At 40.7% G+C, this 21,118-nt stretch overlaps 1 protein-coding gene and 1 long non-coding RNA gene across 2 annotated transcripts; one reads left to right on the top strand and one right to left on the bottom strand.

Moving 5' to 3' along the window:
- The first annotated feature begins 5,688 nt into the window (after nucleotides 1-5,688).
- Nucleotides 5,689-12,674, top strand: LOC123333247. Its single transcript, XR_006550479.2, has 3 exons — nucleotides 5,689-5,748; nucleotides 10,528-10,618; nucleotides 10,804-12,674. It is a non-coding gene; the product is annotated as an uncharacterized LOC123333247 (long non-coding RNA).
- Nucleotides 12,675-18,505: 5,831 nt separating this feature from the next.
- CCDC54 (coiled-coil domain containing 54) lies at nucleotides 18,506-20,463 on the bottom strand. The gene has a single exon (XM_044941462.2). It carries the CDS (start codon nucleotides 19,744-19,746, stop codon nucleotides 18,760-18,762), a length of 987 nt encoding a protein of 328 aa, XP_044797397.2. The 5' UTR covers nucleotides 19,747-20,463; the 3' UTR covers nucleotides 18,506-18,759.
- Nucleotides 20,464-21,118: the final 655 nt, after the last annotated feature.

The following is a 21,118-nucleotide window of genomic DNA, read 5'->3' as shown; positions in this document are numbered from 1 at the left end:
TGCAAGCAGCTCATGCAGCTCAATACCAGAAAAATGAACAACCCAATAAAAAAGTGGACCAAAGAACTAAATAGACATTTCTCCAAAGACATATAGATGGCTAACAAACATGAAAGAATGCTCAACATCACTCATTATTAGAGAAATACAAATCAAAACCACAATGAGGTATTATCTCACACCAGTCAGAATGGCTGCCATCAAAAAGTCTACAAACAAATGCTGGAGAAGGTGTGGAGAAAAGGGAACCCTCTTACACTGTTGGTGGGAATTAAACTAGTACAGCCACTATGGAGAACAGTGTGGATATTCCTTAAAAAACTGGAAATAGAACTGCCATATGACCCAGCAGTCCCACTGCTGGGCATACACACCAAGGAAACCAGAAGTGAAAGAGACACATGTACTTCACTGTTCATTGCAGCACTGTTACAATAGCTAGGACATTGAAGCAACCTAGATGTCCATCGGCAGATGAATGGTTAAGGAAATCGTCGTACATATACACAATGGAACATTACTCAGCTAAAAAGAATGCATTTGAGTCAGTTCTAATGAGGTGGATGAAACTGGAGCCTATTATACAGAGTGAAGTAAGTTAGAAAAAGAAACACCAGTATAGTATATTAACGCATATATGTGGAATTTACAAAGACGGTAACAACAATCCTATATGCAAGACAGCAAAAGAGACACAGATGTAAAGAACAGACTATTGGACTCGGTGGGAGAAGGTGAGGGTGGGATGGTTTGAGAGAATAGAACTGAAACATGTATATGACCATGTGTAAAATAGATGACCAGTGCAAGTTCAATGCATAAAGCAGGGCACTCAAAGCCAGTGGTCTGGGAGGGGGATGGGTTGGGGAGGGAAGGGGGAGGGGGCTTCAGGATGGGGGGGCTCATGTGCTCTTGTGGCTGATCTGTGTTGATGTGTGCAGGGGCTACTACAGATTATGAAGTGACTGTCCTCCAATTAAAATAAATAAATAATTTTTTTTTAAAGGAGAGACAATAGTATGTTTAAATGATTACCAAGGGAGTTCAGTAAAGAAGGAAACTTTGAAGTTATGTAAGAGACAACGGATATAATCCAGAGGGGGAAGTTCCTGAGAAAGTAGGAGGAGGTAGGATCCATAGCACAGATGAAGAGATTTTCCTACGATGGAAAATACTTCCTATTTAGTTAACAGGAGGAGAGAGATAACAAATGTGAAGTTTAGAATATATAAATGTGATTCCTTTAGAGTGAAATATGACTTAAATCCTCTTAGTGATCTGAGGTTATTTGCATATATACCTCCAGAGCTTGAAATTAGTAACCATGTTATTAGGAGATTAAAATGTAGGAGTACATTTGTGGATGCCTTCCTACCTGAGGAGTACTTAAGAGATAAGGTGCTATAATCTTATTTGAAAGGAGTTGATATCTCTGTCATTCCCCTGGCATGGAGCCTGGGTACCTTCACACTGCAGGTCTCACTTCTCACGCCCACAAGGTGATTTGATAAGTATCCCCAGGCAAACAACCAAAATAAAAGTTGATGGGCGCTGAACAACCATGTGCTTATAGACTTCATCAGGATTGAATAACACTTTGGGATTAGTTTTTTACCCTTGTTTTGGACAGCATAGGAGTAGAAAGATTTGCTAGACTCCTAAGATGCAGAGGCACCTTTGGCTGTGATAACGGCAGTGGTAATGCGTCAGTAAGAATTGTGTTTGACTGCAAGAGACAAAAAATTCCACCACATTGGCCTAAACACTATGGGTTCATGTCATATGATAATCAGTTCTTTGATACAGATTTCTGGTGTTTCAGGGACAGAACAGTGTCAGGGCCAGCATCTCTGTGTTCTCTTGATCTTTCCCCACATTCATGGTATGAGTGCTGACGTCCAGCCATTGTTTCTGCTTTCAAAGCGAGAAGAAGTAGGAACTTGGAAGTGCTTACTAGTTACATGTGTCCCTCTTTATCAAGGAAGAAAAATTCTGCAGAAATCCCTCCGGCAGATCTCTGCTTACATCTGGGGCCAGAGGGTAAAGGAAGCTGACAAAGCATGTTCTTGACTATGTAGCCTTTTTGATGGAGGCATCATGGTGGAAAAGGGTGGGAAATAACTCTTGGGTAGTCCAATCCGCAATGTCTATCACTTGGCAATAGGGGACTGAGGAAGCACTCCAGGAGGAGACAGAAGTGGCAAGTCACGGCCCAGGCCAAAGCAGAGGAAGTGAGTCACCAAACAACAGTGGCTCTGAATAAACTGAAAACAGAGTGGTGTCTGAGAAAAGAAATCTTTAGGAAGAATGTGGTCTCTAAGCCATTCCTTGGGAGCTTCAGGATAGTATCATGTCTGTTTTACTCACCAACATATTACCAAGTACTTAGTGTGGTATCTGGTATATAGTAGGCTTTTAGTGACTGTTAAATTATTGCATGAATGAATCCTCTATGACCATGGTGAGATAAACCCAAGACAATAGTAGGAGGAACCTGGTGCTGCCTCACTTAATTTGAGATGTATTTCAATGGAGTTGGGGCCAATTTGGCAGATTAAAATCATTGATTTTGACAGACTGAGAGGAGGACATAGCTTCTTTGTTTTCTTTTCCAATGTATGTCCTAGAAAGGGGCCTATTTAAGAAAATTGCACAGAATTGAGGAGTTTGGGATTGAGATGAGTTTCAGGGCTTCTTAGCCACATAGGGACAGCAGGAGAGCACAGTGGGGAAGACGGGTCCAGTGTAACCCAGCCCTGTCATGTCCACACATGTCTTTCTTTAAAGGATATTCTGCACATTCAATTAACAAGAGACCAGAAGAGTTGGCTGGGGAAATTTCACTCCTGATTAAAAATTCCATTTGTCTGTGAGCTGAGCTTATTTTAATAAATTGACAGAGAAATGAATCTGAGGCTGCTAGTTCTTTGGTCCATTTAAATGAGTCATAGTGAATTGAATCTTTCCAATTTTTTCAGTTTTCTTTAGGCTGCTAAGTCATATATTAATAGTATTCTCAAAGTTATAAATACATTGAAATAGATTTTACAATTGTGAAAGTTTAAAAGCTATGATTTAAAAAAAAAAAACAGAAGAGGGGGAACTCTGCAATCTATCTTCTCTTAGATTCAGGAATTTTAAAAAATCTGAAACTTATATATAATTATTTTCTCTATGTTATTCTTGAATTCCTTTACATTGTTGTTATGATCAAAGTTCTGCAAAACTTGCTTATTCTAAAAGTCATTTTCAGTGGGCTGAAAAAAAACAAAAACTTCCTACTCCTCCTTAGAAATTAAAAAAATAATTAATTTGTTGGAAGCCATAGAAGAACCAGAATGTTAGAACAAATAAAGAGAAGAAAATTAAATTAGGATCCTTTTTCATATATTTTCTCAGGGTGGAGAGTTCTTTTCTTAATTGAGAGACTGTAGGGAAATAATAAGTAAAAACAACTATGATCTTACAGGTGGTGCTAGTGGTAAAGAATCCAGCTGCCAGTGTAGGAGACACAAGAGATGCAGGTTTGATCCCTACGTTGGCAAGATCCCCTGAAGTAGGAAGTGGCAACCCACTCCAGTATGCTTGCCTGGAAAATTCCATGGACAGAGGAACCTGGGAGGCTACAGTCCATGGGGCTGCAAAGAGTCAGATACAATTGAGCAAAAGTAGCCATAATTAATGTTGCTTTCCTAGTTAGATTATAATTTGCTCTGGGGCCTCCCCTGTGGCTCAGCTGGTAAAGAATCTGCCTGCAATGCGGGAGACCTGGGTTCACTCCCTGGGTTGGGAAGATCCCCTGGAGAAGGGAAAGGCTACCCACTCCAGTATTCTGACCTGGAGAATTCCTCAGACTGTATAGTCTAGGGGGTTGCAAAGGGTCAGACACAACTGAGTGACTTTCACTTACTCACCTGTGTTTGAAATTCAGAATAAGGAACATTTAATTGTCTCCATTATATATAATACAATATATTTAGGGACTTCCCTGGTGGTTCAGATGGTAAAGAATCTGCCTGCAATGCAGGAGACCAAGGTTCAATCCCTGGGTTGGGAAGATCTCCTGGAGAAGGGAATGACAACCCCACTCTGGTGTTCTTGCCTGGAGAATTACATGGACAGAGGAGCCTGGTGGCAGGCTATAGTCCATGGGGTCACAAAGAGTCAGACATGACTAAGCAACTAACACACACACATAGTAAAACTTTATTCTATATTATGATGAGTTTTGTGGCCTAAGGAGCACCAGACCCACCATCTGGTATCTGGTCCAGGCTCTTCTAAGATAGGTAACTTTAGGCAAGTCACTTCTATCTATGGAAGTTCAAGGTTCCTCTTGAGAGAGTTGGACTAACATTTTGCTCCTCAGTCTTTTTCTGCCTCAACATACTGGATAGCTGCAGTATTCAATAATAAATTCAATAGTAATAGTATATGTACTAGGGTTCTGCAGAGAGTCCAAATGAATAGAGTAAATACATGGGAAGGGATTTATTATGAGGGATTGGCTCTTGTAACTATTGAGGCTGAGAAATCCGTATGTTAGATGCTGAGTTAGGGACTTTTCCTCATTTCATTCTCAGCACATGAAATTGCATTATATTTTGTGATAATCCCAGTTTAGAGAGAGGGAAATTGGCTCAGAAAATTTAAGAAACTGCCGGGAGCCGGCATATTGCATATTGAGTGCATATTGCATATTGAGTGCAGCACTTTCCACAGCATCATCTTTCAGGATCTGGAATAGCTCAACTGGAATTCTATCACTGCCGGGAGCCAGCGTGAGGAACTCCGCCCATGACAAAGGTCATGAGGAAGGAGGCTCGGCATTCGCAAAGGCAGGATCGAGCCTCAGGAGTCCCCCTGGAAATTCTCGAGCATCTACCCCCAAACCAGAGTCTGCCTACTTTCTGCTTTGTGCTTTCACCTACACCTCTGACTTTAGAGGGGGCTGTCCCCCACTACCTCTCTCTGAAAAAAGAGTTAGCTTACAGCTCCAGTTAATAATTCCTGGGTGTGACAGTGTTTAACCTACAAACTCCTTTGGAAATCCTCTAGCCTGCCTGAATAGGTTTTTCCGGCCACATGTGATTGTTCAGAGCCTCCCAACTGTGAGAGGCAGGAGATGTTCTAAACTGCCTAAACACAGATTCCTTTGAGTAGTTAAAAGATTGATTAGAAATTGTATTGGTGAAGGGTTTTTCACTTGTTGGGCCAATGTTTGCTGCTAAGTCTCCATACTCCTTACCTACTGTGTCCTTGGCAGTGTATTGATTGATATAATGGGTGTATAGAAATGTAAAATGCAGCTTTGTCCAATGCTTTTTTGGAGGCTGGTGCCTGACTTTGGAATAATCACCTTTAGAGAAAAATAAGTTTCTTAAAATGTTAACAGGCCTCCGGGCCAGAAGATGATGTCAATCACCTGAACTTTTGCATATGATAAGTTTGAAAGCCTGGCTTAGATTAGAACCAGGAACTGCTGTCCTTGCATGACTCCACCCCTTCCCCCATTATCCTCTATGCATAACTTAAGATATAAAAACTACTTTGGAAAATAAAGTGCGGGCCTTGTTCACTGAAACTTGGTTTCCCCATGTAATTCTCTCTCCCAAATTCTAGCTGAGTCTCCATCTGGAGCGCGGAACCCACCATGCTTGCTAATTATGCCTGGGCTTCTAAGATCCGACCGGGGAGGCCTCAGTGTCTCCTCTCCTTCGGGAGAACGGAAGGACGCCTGCGGCCTACGTAAGTGGTGCAAACTTCTTGTCTTGAAGTTTTATTGGTCTCCCGCGTAAACCAAGCTACTCAGCCTCTTTTCTCCACTGAATTTTCCTACTGAGCTATCCTCATTCTATTACTCTTTGTATCCTTAATTAACGTGTAATTAAGCAGTTGTTTCCTGACCCTCGCCTATGCCGTCTCTCCTTCGAATACCCTGGATCAGCTGGGGCTGGACCCCGGCAAGAAACAAAGCAAGGTCACGCAACTAGTGAGTAACATATCTCTTATTGAAAAGTGAAAGTGTTAGTCGCTTAATTGTGTCCGACTCTGTGACCCCATGGACTGTAGCCCACCAGGCTCCTCTGTCCACGGAATTCTCCAGGCAAGAATACTGGAGTGGGTTGCCATTCTCTTCTGCAGGGGATCCTTCCCAACCCAGGGTTGGAACCCAGGTCTCCTGCATTGCAGACAGATTATTTACCATCTGAGCCACCAGGGAAGCTCTATCTCTTATTAATTCAGGGCTATCTAATATTTAAGTGTTTGTTCTTAGTCCCTACATTATGCTGCTGCTTTTAGTCATGATTCTCAAATGGGGTGGTGATAAGTTTATGCCCCTTGACCCATGGAAAAATCATGATGTTGATCTGCCAGGAGATTTTAAAAAGCTCACTTGAATATAACCGAACTAGGTGATCTTTAGGCTTCTTTTCATAGATAACATTTATGACTTTGGGATCCTGCTGCTGAGAAAGAAGGAGCAAGATTGAATCCAATAAATTCCGCTGCTTTTTGTTGTCCTCAGAGAGCCTGCACAAATCTGCCACTCATCAGTTCCTTCTTGTCTCCTTCAATAACTCACTGTCTTCAGAACAGCCTCTGATCAGAAACTTCATTAAGTCAGCTCTGACTTGTCTTGGATCATACCTGTTAGATAACATATTGAAAATGCCAGTTGCGTCACCTGTGGTGCTATTCTAATTAGACTGCCTTAGGCATAATTTTGTTAATATTACTATAACAACAAATAACCCTGTCACTGATACCGGTGATCCAATTACAACCTGTACCTCTAGCAATTATTATCTTTATAGTTGGCAAGGATAAGTTGACTCAGGGCCACTTATAAATGAGAGTCATACCCACATTTCAATTTTCTGATATCCAAAAGATGTGTCATACCTTCAGGATCTTTTCTCATGAGAGCACCCCTTCTGAAAGGACTGGCAGAAAAGAATGCATCATCAGACTCTCACCTGGGCACATTTTTATGCATTTCTTTTCCTTTCCTGCGTAACAGTTGGAGAGAGCAGAGATGTCTAAAAGTAGGTGAGACCCTTGACTGAAGGAGAAGATTGGAAGAGTCCTGTGGAGAGCTGTTCCTGGAAGCTTTTTCAGATTCTTTAGAGCTAAAATGTAACCCCAAAATAGAAAGAGGATGACCGTCACATTTGGTTTAACTGCCTATGGAGGTACTGCCTTTTTTAAAAAGTGTTTTCAGAGCATATGGTGTAGTGCCTTCTGCCTGGTGGCATTGCCCTTAGGGCTTCCTTCGTAGCTCAGTCAGTAGAGAATTTGCCTGCAATGCAGGAGACCTGGGTTTGATTCCTGGGTCGGGAAGAATCCTGGGAAGAATTCCTGGGTCGAGAAGATCCCCTGGAGAAGGAAATGGAAACCCACTCCAGTATTCTTGCCTGGAGAATCCCATGGACAGAGGAGCCTGGCGGGCTATAGTCCATGGGGTCACAAGAGTCAGACACGACCTAGCAACTAAACCACCACCACTGTCCTTAGTATATGAAAGGCTGCTCCTCCACTTCAGCTGTTTCTCATTCCTGTTGTGAGTTTTCTTTTGTCTTTCCCTCGTCCTTCCCCTTCTGCTTTGCTCTGCCTCTGACTGGGGTGCATATCCCTATGTCCTACACTCTTCCACTTCAAGCTTTAGGTGAAAACAATGGGCTGGGGAAGAGGGAAATGAGGGGCTATGCAGACTTATACTATCTTCATTACAAGAGCCTCACAAGAGCAATATTTTTACCTGCATGTTCCATTAGTCCAGCCATAGTCCTGCTCCACTAACTCCATAGACCACTGATAGTTCATAGTTCAGAGAGGCTTGGAGTTCCATGCTTCTCACATGGAGTCCAAGTAGACTGTATTCCAGAAGGCAAACAATGGAGCAAAGCCTAAACGTTTTACTGCCCCCTCACCATCTGTAATGGCTCCATCACTTTTTATTGAATACTGCTGTGTGCCAAGACTTAGGCCAGGTGCTTTACATGTGTTAATATAAACCGTCTCCCTCCTATTCCAGCGTCCAGTCCCTCATTACTGTAAAAGATGACTCTGGTCCCACTTCGGCTCTTATTCCTTGGACTAAATTTTCAGGAGCCACATGGAGCCTTCTCTCTCTTGCCCCAAATCTCCCATCTCAGCTTTTCATCCCTACAGTTCCTGACGTGGTCCCCATTGGAATCCTGTCCTTTGTCTCCCTCTTCCTCAAGGTATCCTCCTGGTACCATCAACCTGTGAAATTTTCACTCTACTATCAGAATCGGGGCCCCTGATTGCATGTTGGGATACTGCTCTTTTAGTTATTTTCCTGAATACAGTTTGGCATGAGAATGCACAAAAGCTTAGCTCTGTAGTTAAATGTATACCAGTATCTCAGGTGTATTGTGGTTCAATCAACTTTTACAAGTTGGTCTCAAATACAGCTCTAGTGCTGTTTCTTTGTAATACGTGTCTTGAATTGTATTCAGTGGATTTACAAATGAAGTTTTGGAGCATAATCTATTGATATGTTAGGGACAGTCTATATTTTGGACGTATATATTAATAAAAAAGTTGCAGTTTTGTAGCTTGAAGAATTAACCTTAAAACATTACTCTTAGGAATAGCAATGTCTTTTTCTAAATGAGACTTGAGTTGTGCCCTGTGACAAAACTAAATTAAGTTTTAAATAAAGTATGTGGCTTTCTACTCCAAATCAAAGCAACCAGCCAAAATAACTGGCAAGTGTAGAGAAAGCTATTGGAAAGTACGTTCTTTTTTCATGAAACGAAAAGAAAGTTTGTGTCATTTCTATCTCTCTTGGTTCACATTGAGCTCAGCTAGTTCCTGGCATAGAGTCACATTTCAATAAACGTTGGTGAGTGTTGGTTTTGAATAAACAGGATGCTCTAGTGTCTGTATCTTTGCTAGCAAGTATTCCAACTGAACGAAATTATTTATCTTAAATTGAGTGTCTTCCCCCGCTGCCCCAATACTTTTCTCTGATGCTTATTTTTGTAGTGTGCAATTAAAGGTTGGTGAATGGCTGTTACAAATGATGGCATGTTGGTTGAATGCCCAGACTAGGAGGAGAGGGTCACACCCTATCTTATTCTTGTCACACTATTCTTTGGATGAGGGAGTCAAGAGTTGGTTTGGAGCTTTTGTATTCAGTCTGTCACTTGGTTTATTGTTTGTCTGGAGTCCTTTATGGTTGATGAAAGGAAGCAGAGTTCTAAATGGGAGCTCACTGAGTCAGGACCCATGTCTGTTCACCTTCATGCCCTCTTTTAACATCTAGCCTAGAGAAGGAAGGAAATAACTACCATTTGTTAAGGATCTACTGAGTCAGGCACTCTTCTGGGCAGGTTATATACATGGTCTCATTTAATTAACACAACAGCCTTATGATACAAATTTAGAGTTGAAAAAACTGAAAAATATAAGGCTTAAGGAATTTGCTAAAATCATGTAGTTATGAAATTCACCATTGTATACTCAACTCCTCGCAGTGCCTTATACATAATAAAGTTCAGTAAATAAATACTGTTCTGTCTTTAATGTTCCTGCTCTTTTCATTGTCAAATGCTGCCTGTCCAGTATTTGTACTTAATTTGAGAGCCCCAAGAATGGTTTGAGACATCTGGTGAATGTGCAGGTGTTTTCATGTTTGGCATATATGTTATAACCATTCATCTAGTTATACCCACTTTTTTGTGGAGGAGGAGGATGCTTTCTTTTCTGTATTTTTTTTAATTCAAAAATATTTACTGAGAATCTATTGGTAAAATGGGTTATGGTGTTCAAGATAAACAAGTAAGTTTCTATCTCTAACACAAAAACTCAAAATGTTATGAAGGAGACACATGTGAACACACAATGGCAATATGTATTACATGTATACAGAATCAGCGTCACCACTGACAGGGGTTTTGTGAGAGTCTCCAGCTTCTGCCACAGAGAGACTGAGGTAGAGGTGTCTGAGGGGAAAAAAATATGTGAGACTCAAATGATGAATTATTTGCTCATCAGCTAGATAAGAGAAAGGCATCCAAGGCCATAGGGGCAGCAAGAACAAAGATACAAGATTTAAAAAAATCTGCAAGACATTCCCAAGTGGTGCTAGTGGTAAAGAACCGGCCTGCCAATGCAGGAGACATAAGAGACAAGGGTTGGATCGCTGGGCTGGGGAGATTCCCCTGGAGATGGGAATGGCAACCCACTCTACTATTCTTGCCTGGAGAATCCCATGGAAGAGGAGCCTGGCGGGCTACAGTCCACAGAGTCTCACAGAGTCAGACACGACTGAAGTGTCTGAGCACACACACACATGCAAGACATTCATGTGATTGGATGGTGGTTTGCATGTAAATCTATCATGGAAGGATGAGGATGAAGAAGTAACTTGTTAGTAAATACCATACCATTTATTTCACACTTACTGTATGTCAATTAGATTGCTAAGGGCTTCATATAATCATCATCATCATAATGCCTGGCAATAACTTATGATTATTATTTTTATTTTAGGAATAAGGACACTAAGCCTTTGGGAATTTAAGCTTTGGCTTAATTCCAAAGTCACACGACTGGTGACTGACAGAGCCAGCTCTTGAACCAGGTGAGTCTGACACCAAAGCCATTGTGCCTTACCACTATAGGACACTACTTTCCAAACGTAAAAATTCAGGATAGAAATGGTTGCATAGGCTCTGCTAAGAAATTTGGATTTTATTCTCCTCACTATGAGAAATAATAAAAAGATTTTAGAACTGTTTTAAAAAAAGCCCACTCTCTCTTTGACAGGCTTGGCAATATATTTCTGTATATCCTCAGGCAAGGGAAAAGAAAATATAAACACATGGGACTACATCAAACGAAAATGCTTTTGTACAGCAAAGGAAACTATCAACAAAATGAAAAGACAGCCTGATAAATTGAGAAGGATGTTTGTAAATCATATGTGTAGTAAAGAGTTAATATCCAAAATATGTACGAAGAACTCATACAACTCAATAACAAAAAAATACAACCTGATTCAAAATTAGATATATAACTCGAATACACATTTTTCTAAAGAAGACACACAGATGGCCAACAGTTCTATGAAAAGATATTCAGCATCACCAGTTATTAGGGAAATGCAAATCAAAACTACAACGAGATATTGCTTCATGCCTATTATCCAAAAGACAGTAAATAACAAATGTTAGCAAGGATGTGGAGAAAATGGAACCCTTATACACTGTTGATAGGAATGTAAATTGGTACTGCTACTATGGAAAACAGTATGGAGATTCCTCAAAAAATCAAGAGTAGAACTAACATATGATCCATCTATCCCACTTCTGAGTATTTATCCAAAGAATATGAAAACGTTAATTAGAAAAGATATATGCTTCCCTTACTTCATTGCAGCATTATTTACAATAGCCAGTATGTGGAAATGACCAAAGTACCTACCAGTGAGTGAACGGATAAAGAAGTTATGGTTTATATACACAATGGAATACTACCCAGCCATGAGTGAACGGATAAAGAAGTTATGGTTTATATACACAATGGAATACTACCCAGCCATAAAAAGACAAAATCTTGCAATTTGCATCCATATGGATGGACCTAAAGGGTCCATTATGTTCAGTCAAATAAATTAGAGACATTCACTTATATGTGAAATCTAAAAAACAAAACAAACTGACAAATATAACTAAGCAGAAACAGATTCACAGATACAGAGAGCACAAACAGGAGTTTGCCAGAGGAGAGGGGCATAGGGATGAATGAAATAGGTGAGGGAAATTAAGAAGTACAAACTTCAGTTACAAGTCATGAAAGTGATACATACATACAGAATAGGGAATATAGTCAATGCATAGTCAATAATATCGTTTTATACTGAACAGGTGGCAACTCGACTTATCATGGTGATCATTTTGTAATGTATAGAAATATTAAATCACTATGTTTTACACTGGGAACTATCATAGTATTGTAGGTCAATTATACTTCAAAAAACAAACGAACAAATAAACTTACAGAGAAAGATTTGTCGTTACCAGAGGCAGAGGAGGGGAATTGGATAAAGGTGGTCAAAAGGTACAAACTTCCAGCTTAGGTAAGATAAGTACTAGGGATGTGGTGTATAATGTGATTAATATAATTAACACTGCTGTATGTTATATATGAAAGTTGTTAAGTTAGTAAGTCCAAAGAATTCTCATCACAATGAAAATGTTTTTATTTTTAATTAATTTTGAATTTGTATGAGATGATGGATGTTCACTAAATTTATTGTATTCATTTCATGGTGTATGTGAGTCAAATCATTCTGCCATGTACCTTAAATGATGCTGTGTGTCAGTAAAACTGGGAGGAAAAAAAATGAAACTTTCTAGCTACCTTTTTCCAGCCTGTGGAATCACAAACAAACAAAATAAATGAAACTAAACCAAACCAAACACACAGATAGAGAACAGAGTAGTGGTTACCAGAGGGGAATGGGTAGGGGAGAGGGCAAAATGGGTAAAGGGGGTCAACTGGTGGTGGATGGAAACTAAATCTTTGGTGGTGAGCACACTGTAGGGTATGGAGAACTAGATGTATAATGTGGTACAGATGAAACTTATGTAATTTTATAAACCAATGTTGCCTCAATAAAAATAAGTTAAAAATTATCTTTGTTTCACCGATGGTATGGGGAGGGAGGAGAAAAGAGGGTTCAGGATGGGGAACACATGTATACCTGTGGCGGATTCATTTTGATGTTTAGCAAAACTAATACAACTATGTAAAGTTTAAAAATAAAAAAAAATTTAAAAAAATTACCCTTTTAGGATCAGATTATGGACATTGTAGAGCCTGGGATACCAAGAAGGAAAACGTTTCATTCATAGAGAGATGTTATGGCTTCACGACCCAGATAATCCCAATGGTATCATCACTCACCTAAAGCCAGACATCCTGGAATGCAAAGTCAAGTGGACCTTAGGAAGCATCACTGCGAACAAAGCTAGTGGAGGTGATGGAATTCCAGTTGAGCTATTTCAAAGCCTGAAAGATGATGCTGTGAAAGTGCTGTATTCAATAGGCCAGCATATTTGGAAAACTCAGCAGTGGCCACAGGACTGGAAAAGGCCAGTTTTCATTCCAATCCCAAAGAAAGGCAATGCCAAAGAACGCTCAAACTACTGCACAACTGCACTCATCTCACAGGCTAATAAAGTAATGCTCAAAATTCTCCAAGCCAGGCTTCAGCAGAACATGAACCGTGAACTTCCAGATGTTCAAGCTGGATTTAGAAAAGGCAGAGGAACCAGAGATCAAATTGCCAACATCTGTTGGATCATGGAAAAAGTAAGAGAGTTCCAGAAAAACATCTATTTCTGCTTTATTGACTATACCCAAGTCTTTGACTGTGTGGATCACAATAAACTGTGGAAAATTCTGAAAAAGGTGGGAATACCAGACCACCTGACCTGCCTCCTGAGAAACCTGTATGAAGGTCAGGAAGCAACAGTTAGAACTGGACATGGAACAACAGACTGGTTCCAAATAGCAAAAGGAGTATGTTAAGGCTGTATATTGTCACCCTGCTTATTTAACTTATATGCAGAGTACATCATGAGAAACGCTGGGCTGGAAGAAGCACAAGCTGGAATCAAGATTGCCAGGAGAAATATCAATAACCTCAGACATGCAGATGACACCACCCTTATGGCAGAAAGTGAAGAGGAACTAAAAAGCCTCTTGATGAAAGTGAAAGTAGAGAGTGAAAAAGTTGGCTTAAAGCTCAACATTCAGAAAACGAAGATCATGGCATCCAGTCCCATCACTTCATGGGAAATAGATGGGGAAACAGTGGAAACAGTGTCAGACTTTATTTTTTGGGGCTCCAAAATCACTGCAGATGGTGACTGCAGCCATGAAATTAAAAGACCCTTGCTCCTTGGAAGAAAAGTTATGACCAACCTAGACAGTATATTAAAAAACAGAGACATTACTTTGCCAACAAAAGTCTGTCTAGTCAAGGCTATGGCTTTTCCAGTAGTCATGTATGGATGTGAGAGTTGGACTATAAAGAAAGTTGAGCACCAAAGAATTGATACTTTTCAACTGTGGTGTTGGAGAAGACTCTTGAGAGTCCCTTGGACTGCAAGGAGATCCAACACGTCCATCCTAAAGGAGATCAGTCCTGGGTGTTCATTGGAAGGACTGATGTTGAAGCTGAAACTCCAGTACTTTGGCCACCTGATGCAAAGAACTGACGCACTGGAAAAGACCCTGATGCTGGGAAATATTGAAGGCAGGAGGAGAAGGGGACAACAGAGGATGAGATGGTTGGATGGCATCACCGATTCGATGGACATGAGTTTGAGTAAACTCTGGGAGTTGGTGATGGACAGGGAGGCCTGGCGTGCTGCACTCCATGGGGTTGCAAAGAGTTGGACATGACTGAGTCACTGAACTGAACTGACTGAACTGATGGCTTGAACCAAAACAGAAGTGGGAACAGAGACAGAGGATACTGCTACTGCTACAGCTAAGTCACTTCAGTCGTGTCCGACTCTGTGAGACCCCATAGATGGCAGCCCACCAGGCTCCCCCGTCCCTGGGATTCTCCAGGCAAGAACACTGGAGTGGGTTGCCATTTCCTTCTCCAATGCATGAAAGTGAAAAGTGAAAGTGAAGTCGCTCAGTCGTGTCCGACCATCAGCGACTCCTTGGACTGCAGCCTTCCAGGCTCCTCCATCCATGGGATTTTCCAGGCAAGAGTACTGGAGTTGGGTGCCATTGCCTTCTCCGGAGACAGAGGATAGATTCCATAAATTGTTGGAAGATAAACAAGGAAAGGTTTGATGATTAATATAGCAAGTAAGGGAGAAGATGAGAGTAATTTCCAGTTTGGTGATGTCGATAGTTTGCACTGGAATGCCGTTAATAAAAAGCATACTGGAAGAGAAATAGGTTTGAATCATAGGAAAGAAGAGCTACTAAGGTTAATTTTAGGAAGTAAAGAGTTTGAGACTCATCCAGGTGGAGAAGATAAGTAGTCACTTGGAGCTAAAGCTGAAGATGTCCCAGGAGAGGCTGGGTTAGGACTCCTTTGATTTGGGAATGATTAAAGTGAAGCGTCAGTATTTTAAGGGAATTATTAGTGGCAGGGGAATCGTCTAAGAAACTGAGAAGGATCTGCTAGAGTGATGGGAAGAGGACCAGAAGAGAGAGCTTGGAAGACTTGATTCTAAGAGCTGTGGAAAGAGTGGGATAGGAGGAGGTGGGGACAGGCAGGTGGGCTCTCAAAGAGTATGATGGGAGATCAGCAAAAGAGGAGGGGAACACAGGAACGAGCAAACAGATACTGGTATAAACTGAGCACAAAGAACTGGGAGCTGGTGATTAACCTGGAGGAAAGAACAGTAACAAGTGATTAAGTCCCTACGAGGCACTGGAGGAGGAAGGTGGACAAGAGAGGCATCACTTCCTCTGAGCCAAGTGAGATGGAGGTGCGTAGGCTGAGAGGCAGGTTAATTTGAAAGCAATTATTTTTTTGCATGTAGCTTCAAATTGAGTTATAATTTTAACAAGTCAGGTGAGAGCTTGTCTAGGTGATGATAATAAATAATTGACTCAAGAGCAAAATCTTTCCTCACAGGGAACTTTTGTGAATTAACACGACAGTCATCATTAGGGAAATTTTGAGATCCGAGAAAATCAAGTAGTGTCCTTCTCACTTTCTTCTTCTCTAACATCCTTATGTAGGTACAAAACAGGTTAAAACGAACGTAGTGGGGATCCCTGAAGAGAAAAATGAGATCCAGAGAAGAGTCAAAATGATAGCCTGTCAGAACTTTATACTTATCAAGTGCCTCATGGCTTTTATTTCCCATGTTCCCTACCCACTCCTGTGCTCTCGTTTTTCCTTCTGCCTGGTACACCCCTCACCACCTCCTCCTTACTACACCACTGCCCTCCGCTTTATTTCCTTACTACAAGGCCCCTCAACCTTCCTTCTCCTCTGATAGCAGGAACACTTTTTATATTGCTCTTTGCTGCCCATCTGTCATACCTTAGAGTTGTGTGTATGTCTTTTGCATGTCCCACTGGACATTATATGTCTACACAGGGAATGTCTTCTACTTTTTCTTTTACCTTCCACTGTCCCTTACTGAACAAATATAATGATTCCCTTTTTATAGATGACAAAAAAAAGATAGATGAGAAACCATAAAGCTTGTGAGTATAGAATTTAAGACTGTTCAGAACTGAGGTCTTCTGATTCCAGGCTTTTAACCTAAACTCTTTTCCTATCTAGAAATGTTAGACAAGTGCTAAGGGGGCACCTAAGGGAGAAAAAGTGAAAGTGTGCATTAATATAGAGGCTCAGATGACCCAGGAAATACCAGCTGAGTCACTTCTTATTCTCCCAGAAGCTGCTTGTGAGGTCATCTGCCTGAGTCATGGCAGACTTCCCTAGTTACTCTGATGTGAGGGGCACATCCAGTGGGCTTGGCTAGAGCTCAGCTGTTCTTTAAGGATATCTCTGGTAGTCAGTAGAGAAAGAGAGTTTTCTGCTGCCTTTACTGGACTGGTATTTTACTATGTTAGCACTGTTAGCCCTTTGTTAGCACTCTTACCTATTTAACAGATATCCTTGTTTTAAATAGGTATATGATAGGATGGGAGAAGGCAATGGCACCCCACTGCAGTACTCTTGCCTGGAAAATCCCATGGATGGAGGAGCCTGGTAGGCTGCAGTCCATGGGGTCGCTGAGAGTCAGACACGACTGAGCGACTTCACTTTCACTTTTCACTTCCATGCACTGGAGAAGGAAATGGCAACCCACTCCAGTGTTCTTGCCTGGAGAATCCCAGGGACGGCGGAGCCTGGTGGGCTGCCATCTATGGGGTCGCACAGAGTCGGACACGACTGAAGCGACTTAGCAGCAGCATGATAGGATGAAATTAAAAGACTGCAGCCATGAAATTAAAAGACGCTTGCTCCTTGGAAGAAAAGTAATGACCAACCTAGACAGTATATTAAAAAGCAGAGATATTACTTTGCCAACAAAAGTCTGTCTAGTCAAAGCTATGGTTTTTCCAGTAGTCATGTATGGATATGAGAGTTGGACTATAAAGAAAGCTGAGTGCCAAAGAATTGATGCTTTTGAACTGTGGTGTTGGAGAAGACTCTTGAGAGTGCCTTGGACTGCAAGGAGATCCAACCAGTACATTCTGAAGGAGATCAGTCCTGAATATTCATTGGAAAGACTGATGCTGAAGCTGAAACTCCAATACTTGGGCCACCTGGTGTGAAGAACTAACTGACTGGAAAAAACCCTGATGCTGGGAAAGATTGAAGGCAGGAAGAGAATGAGACGACAGAGGATGAGATGGTTGGATGGCATCACACACTCAATGGACGTGAGTCTGAGTGAACTCCGGGAGTTGGTGATGGACAGGGAGGCCTGACGTGCTGCAGTCCATGGGGTCGCAAAGAGTCAGACCCGACTGAGCGACTGAACTGAACTGATGATAAGATGATCCATGCTGCCCCTATCACATACTGACATATTTTCAGTTACTTTTGTGTACATCTTATCTGTACATTTGTAAAGAAAGGTCAAATAAAATGCATTTGTAGATGAAAAAGTTGTGCTGTATAATTATTACCAGACTGGCTCCAGACAATGTTGTGTCTTCTTAGCCTACTTCTCCCTTAGTTTCTTCTATACTCACCTTAGCTGCTGTTTCCTCATTTGAAATGGTTGTTCTTTGCTAACTGCCAAAGCCCTCTTTCAAAGGATTAACTGAGAGTAGTTTAAAATAGTACATTTGCCAAGAATATTTGTAGTTTAACAGCTTATGATTCTCTATTGGTAGATTTCATGTACTAACTAGTGGTGAAGGAAAGTTTTTTTGTTTTTTTTTTGCAGTTAATTAGCATGATATTTAGAAAAATTACATTACAATGGCAACCTCCTATTATGTCCAGGAATGAAGTCCACCCTGGATGTGTAGTATTTATATGGTTCATCTGAAGAAAAAAAAAAAGACTTTGTCACATAATATTCTATAGTGGTATAGTGTCAAGATTTAACTTAGTTCACAAATCCATCCTTGGATTTTGCCTTTTCCTCTGTATCAAACCTGTAAGATATGGCATTTGTCTCATTTCATGAAAATGTGAAAAAAACAAACAAACAAACAACCCAATACCATATTCAGCTTTTCCCCCTTTTCCAATTGTTTGATAGAGATGAAGCTGAAAGAAAAATCCCAATTTTGGAATGAATGTTTTCCTGGCAATACTTGTCCTTTCAGTGCCTTACATTTTTATAGCTCTAACTGTGTCCGTGTTATCTTTTGCAGTCTATGCTATTTAAAATTTTATTAGTAGAATCTGTCTCTGTGTCACAGATCTTATCTGCAGAGGCCACTAAGACGATAGTGGGGGCTACTAAAAGTGTTTCTCATTTTGGACCCCTTTATTCTTTGTTTCTAGTTATCTATGAAATGGGCACTGGAGGAGTCCTCATGAATTGCTTTTGGGAAAATAAGAAACTTGGCAGAAAATGCACCACAATTGTCTAATGGGATGATATGCCTCAACTTACTGTAGACATAAAGAAACTTTGCGGGCAGCCAACCCGCAGTGAGCTAACTTAACTACCAAGGAGTTCACAGCAACCACAAAGACATGTGAATGCTTGGCATGGCCAGGTTACATTTATTTTGTACCAAGCAAAGCAGAAAATTACTCTATAGTCGAGTTACTTCCTCTTTTGAGGAACCAAAAAGACAATAAATGTAGTTGAAAACAGAGACACAGATGGTGGTCAAGTTTGTGATAGGCCCAGTGAAAAGACAATACTTCTGGGTTATGACTTGTGGTTCCTCAGGAGGGAGGGTTGGCCTGGAAAGAAGCCACTGGATGAATTCCTCTAACTTGGTTGCGCTGAGGAAAAATCTCCACTTTCCTCCATGGACAAAAGTTAGCTTGATCCATGTATTAAAGTCCGGGTAAATATAAATATTTGACTTTGCTTTTTGGAAGCTTCTTAATGCATTTTGATAGTTACTTTTCTTCAGAGCTTTGATCTGGGGAGATACTGTTTTTTCCTCAAGATGATCAGTGGACTTAGGATAACTGAGTACTTTCTCTGGTTCTGCTGAAGAGACTTCAGAATCTATAGAGGTCAGTGTGTTCTTCAGAGTTTCTGATTGTGTGACTTTGTGAAGAAGTTCTAGGATCTCTTTACCCTTTTCCCCATCCAGGACCTCTAAACAATGTACATTGGAGCAAGAATTCTGGTTTCCCAGCTCTGTCACCTTCTTCTTTAAAGCATCAACGTCTTCCTTCACAGAGAAGATATCTTCAGCTGTTGCACACTGTTTATTTTCATTAACATTCATTTTGGTTTCCAGGACTTGCATCTGCTTCTGAAAGAAATCAGTCTTTTCCTGGATTTTTGATAATGCACAGATCATGCCAGTCATTTGGCTGAGGAGTTCAAGCTGGGTGGTTTTAATATCTTGGAGCATTACTAGAAGATTAATTTCTTCATCAGCATTAAGGTCCTCTTGATCACAATCATGGGAAGTCATAGTTGGACATCTGGTTGAATTCGGATACTGATTCTTACATTTGTGGTAAGCATTTTTAAGAGATTGTCTGATCTTGGAGAAATTTGAATTCCACATCTGCCCAGCAGCAGCTTTTACCCTTTTGGCTTGAAGTTTGTACATCTTGCATAATGAAACAAGAGACAAAGTGTTGGGAAACCTGACCAAAATCAAAGAAAGAAGCAAAGAAATTGAAGAATGAAATGGTTTTTCTCTTACTCTTTGTTGGGTATCTTTCCCGGTGACATTGTTGAATGTCCTATGGAGAACATCAAGGACAATAGCAGGCCCTCTTCGATGGTTAGCTTCTTATAGGGCAGTTCAGCTGGAGAGCTCTGTGAAATACTGAGCAATTGTGTGAAATCCTTCATAGGCTGACCTGAAGCTGATGTCACAATGGCTGCTGGTCTAGAATTTCTTTAACCTTAGGGCTATAACTGTCAAAAGTTTTGGTCACAGGACTCTTTTTCACTTGTAAAAATTGAGCACCACAGAACTTTTGTTTATGAATTATTATCACTCAATAGTCCATATTAGAGATGAAAACTAAATAAATCTTGATATTAATTCATTAAAAAGGTAAACCCAATATATGTTAACATATATGACATTTTTATGAAAAAATACTTATATCTTCCAAAAGAAAAAATCACAAAAACCATAGCATTGTTTATATATTTGCAAATGTTTTAAATGCATGAATTAATAGAAGACATGCCAGGAGAGCTATCAATAACCTCAGATATGCAGATGACACCACCCTTATGGCAGAAAGCAAAGAACTAAAGAGCCTCTTGATGAAAGTGAAAGTAGAGAGTGAAAAAGTTGGCTTAAAACTCAATATTCAGAAAACTAAGATCATGGCATCTGGTCCCATCACTTCATGGCAAATAGAAGGGGAAACAATGGAAACAGTGACAGGCTTTATTTTGGGGGGCTCTAAAATCACTGCAGATGGTGATTGCAGCCATGAAATTAGAAGAGCCTTGCTCGGGGAAGAAAAGTTATTGACCAACCTAGACAGCATATTAAAAAGCTGAGACATTACTTTGCCAACAAAGGTCCATCTAGTCAAAGCTATGGTTTTTCCAGTAGTCATGTATGGATGTGAGAGTTGGACTATGAAGAAAGCTGACTGCCAAAGAATTGATGTTTCTAAATTGTGGTGTTGGAGAAGACTCTTGAGAGTCCCTTGGACTGCAAGGAGATCCAACCAGTCCATCCTAAAGAAGATCAGTCCTGGATGTTCATTGGAAGGTCTGATGTTGAAGCTGAAACTCCAATATTTTGTCCACCTGATGTGAAGAGCTGACTCATTTGAAAAGACCCTGATGATGGGAAAGATTGAAGGCAGGAGGAGAAGGGGACAACAGAGGGTGAGATGGTTGGATGTCATCACCAACTCGATGGACAAGAGTTTGAGTAAACTCCAGGAGTTGGTGATGGACAAGGAGGCCTGGCGTGCTGCAGTCAATGGGGTTGCGAAGTGTCAGAC

This window comes from Bubalus bubalis, chromosome 1 (assembly GCF_019923935.1).
Source record: "Bubalus bubalis isolate 160015118507 breed Murrah chromosome 1, NDDB_SH_1, whole genome shotgun sequence".
Classification (NCBI taxonomy): Eukaryota; Metazoa; Chordata; class Mammalia; order Artiodactyla; family Bovidae; genus Bubalus; species Bubalus bubalis.
This window is presented reverse-complemented; position numbering and strand designations above follow the sequence as displayed.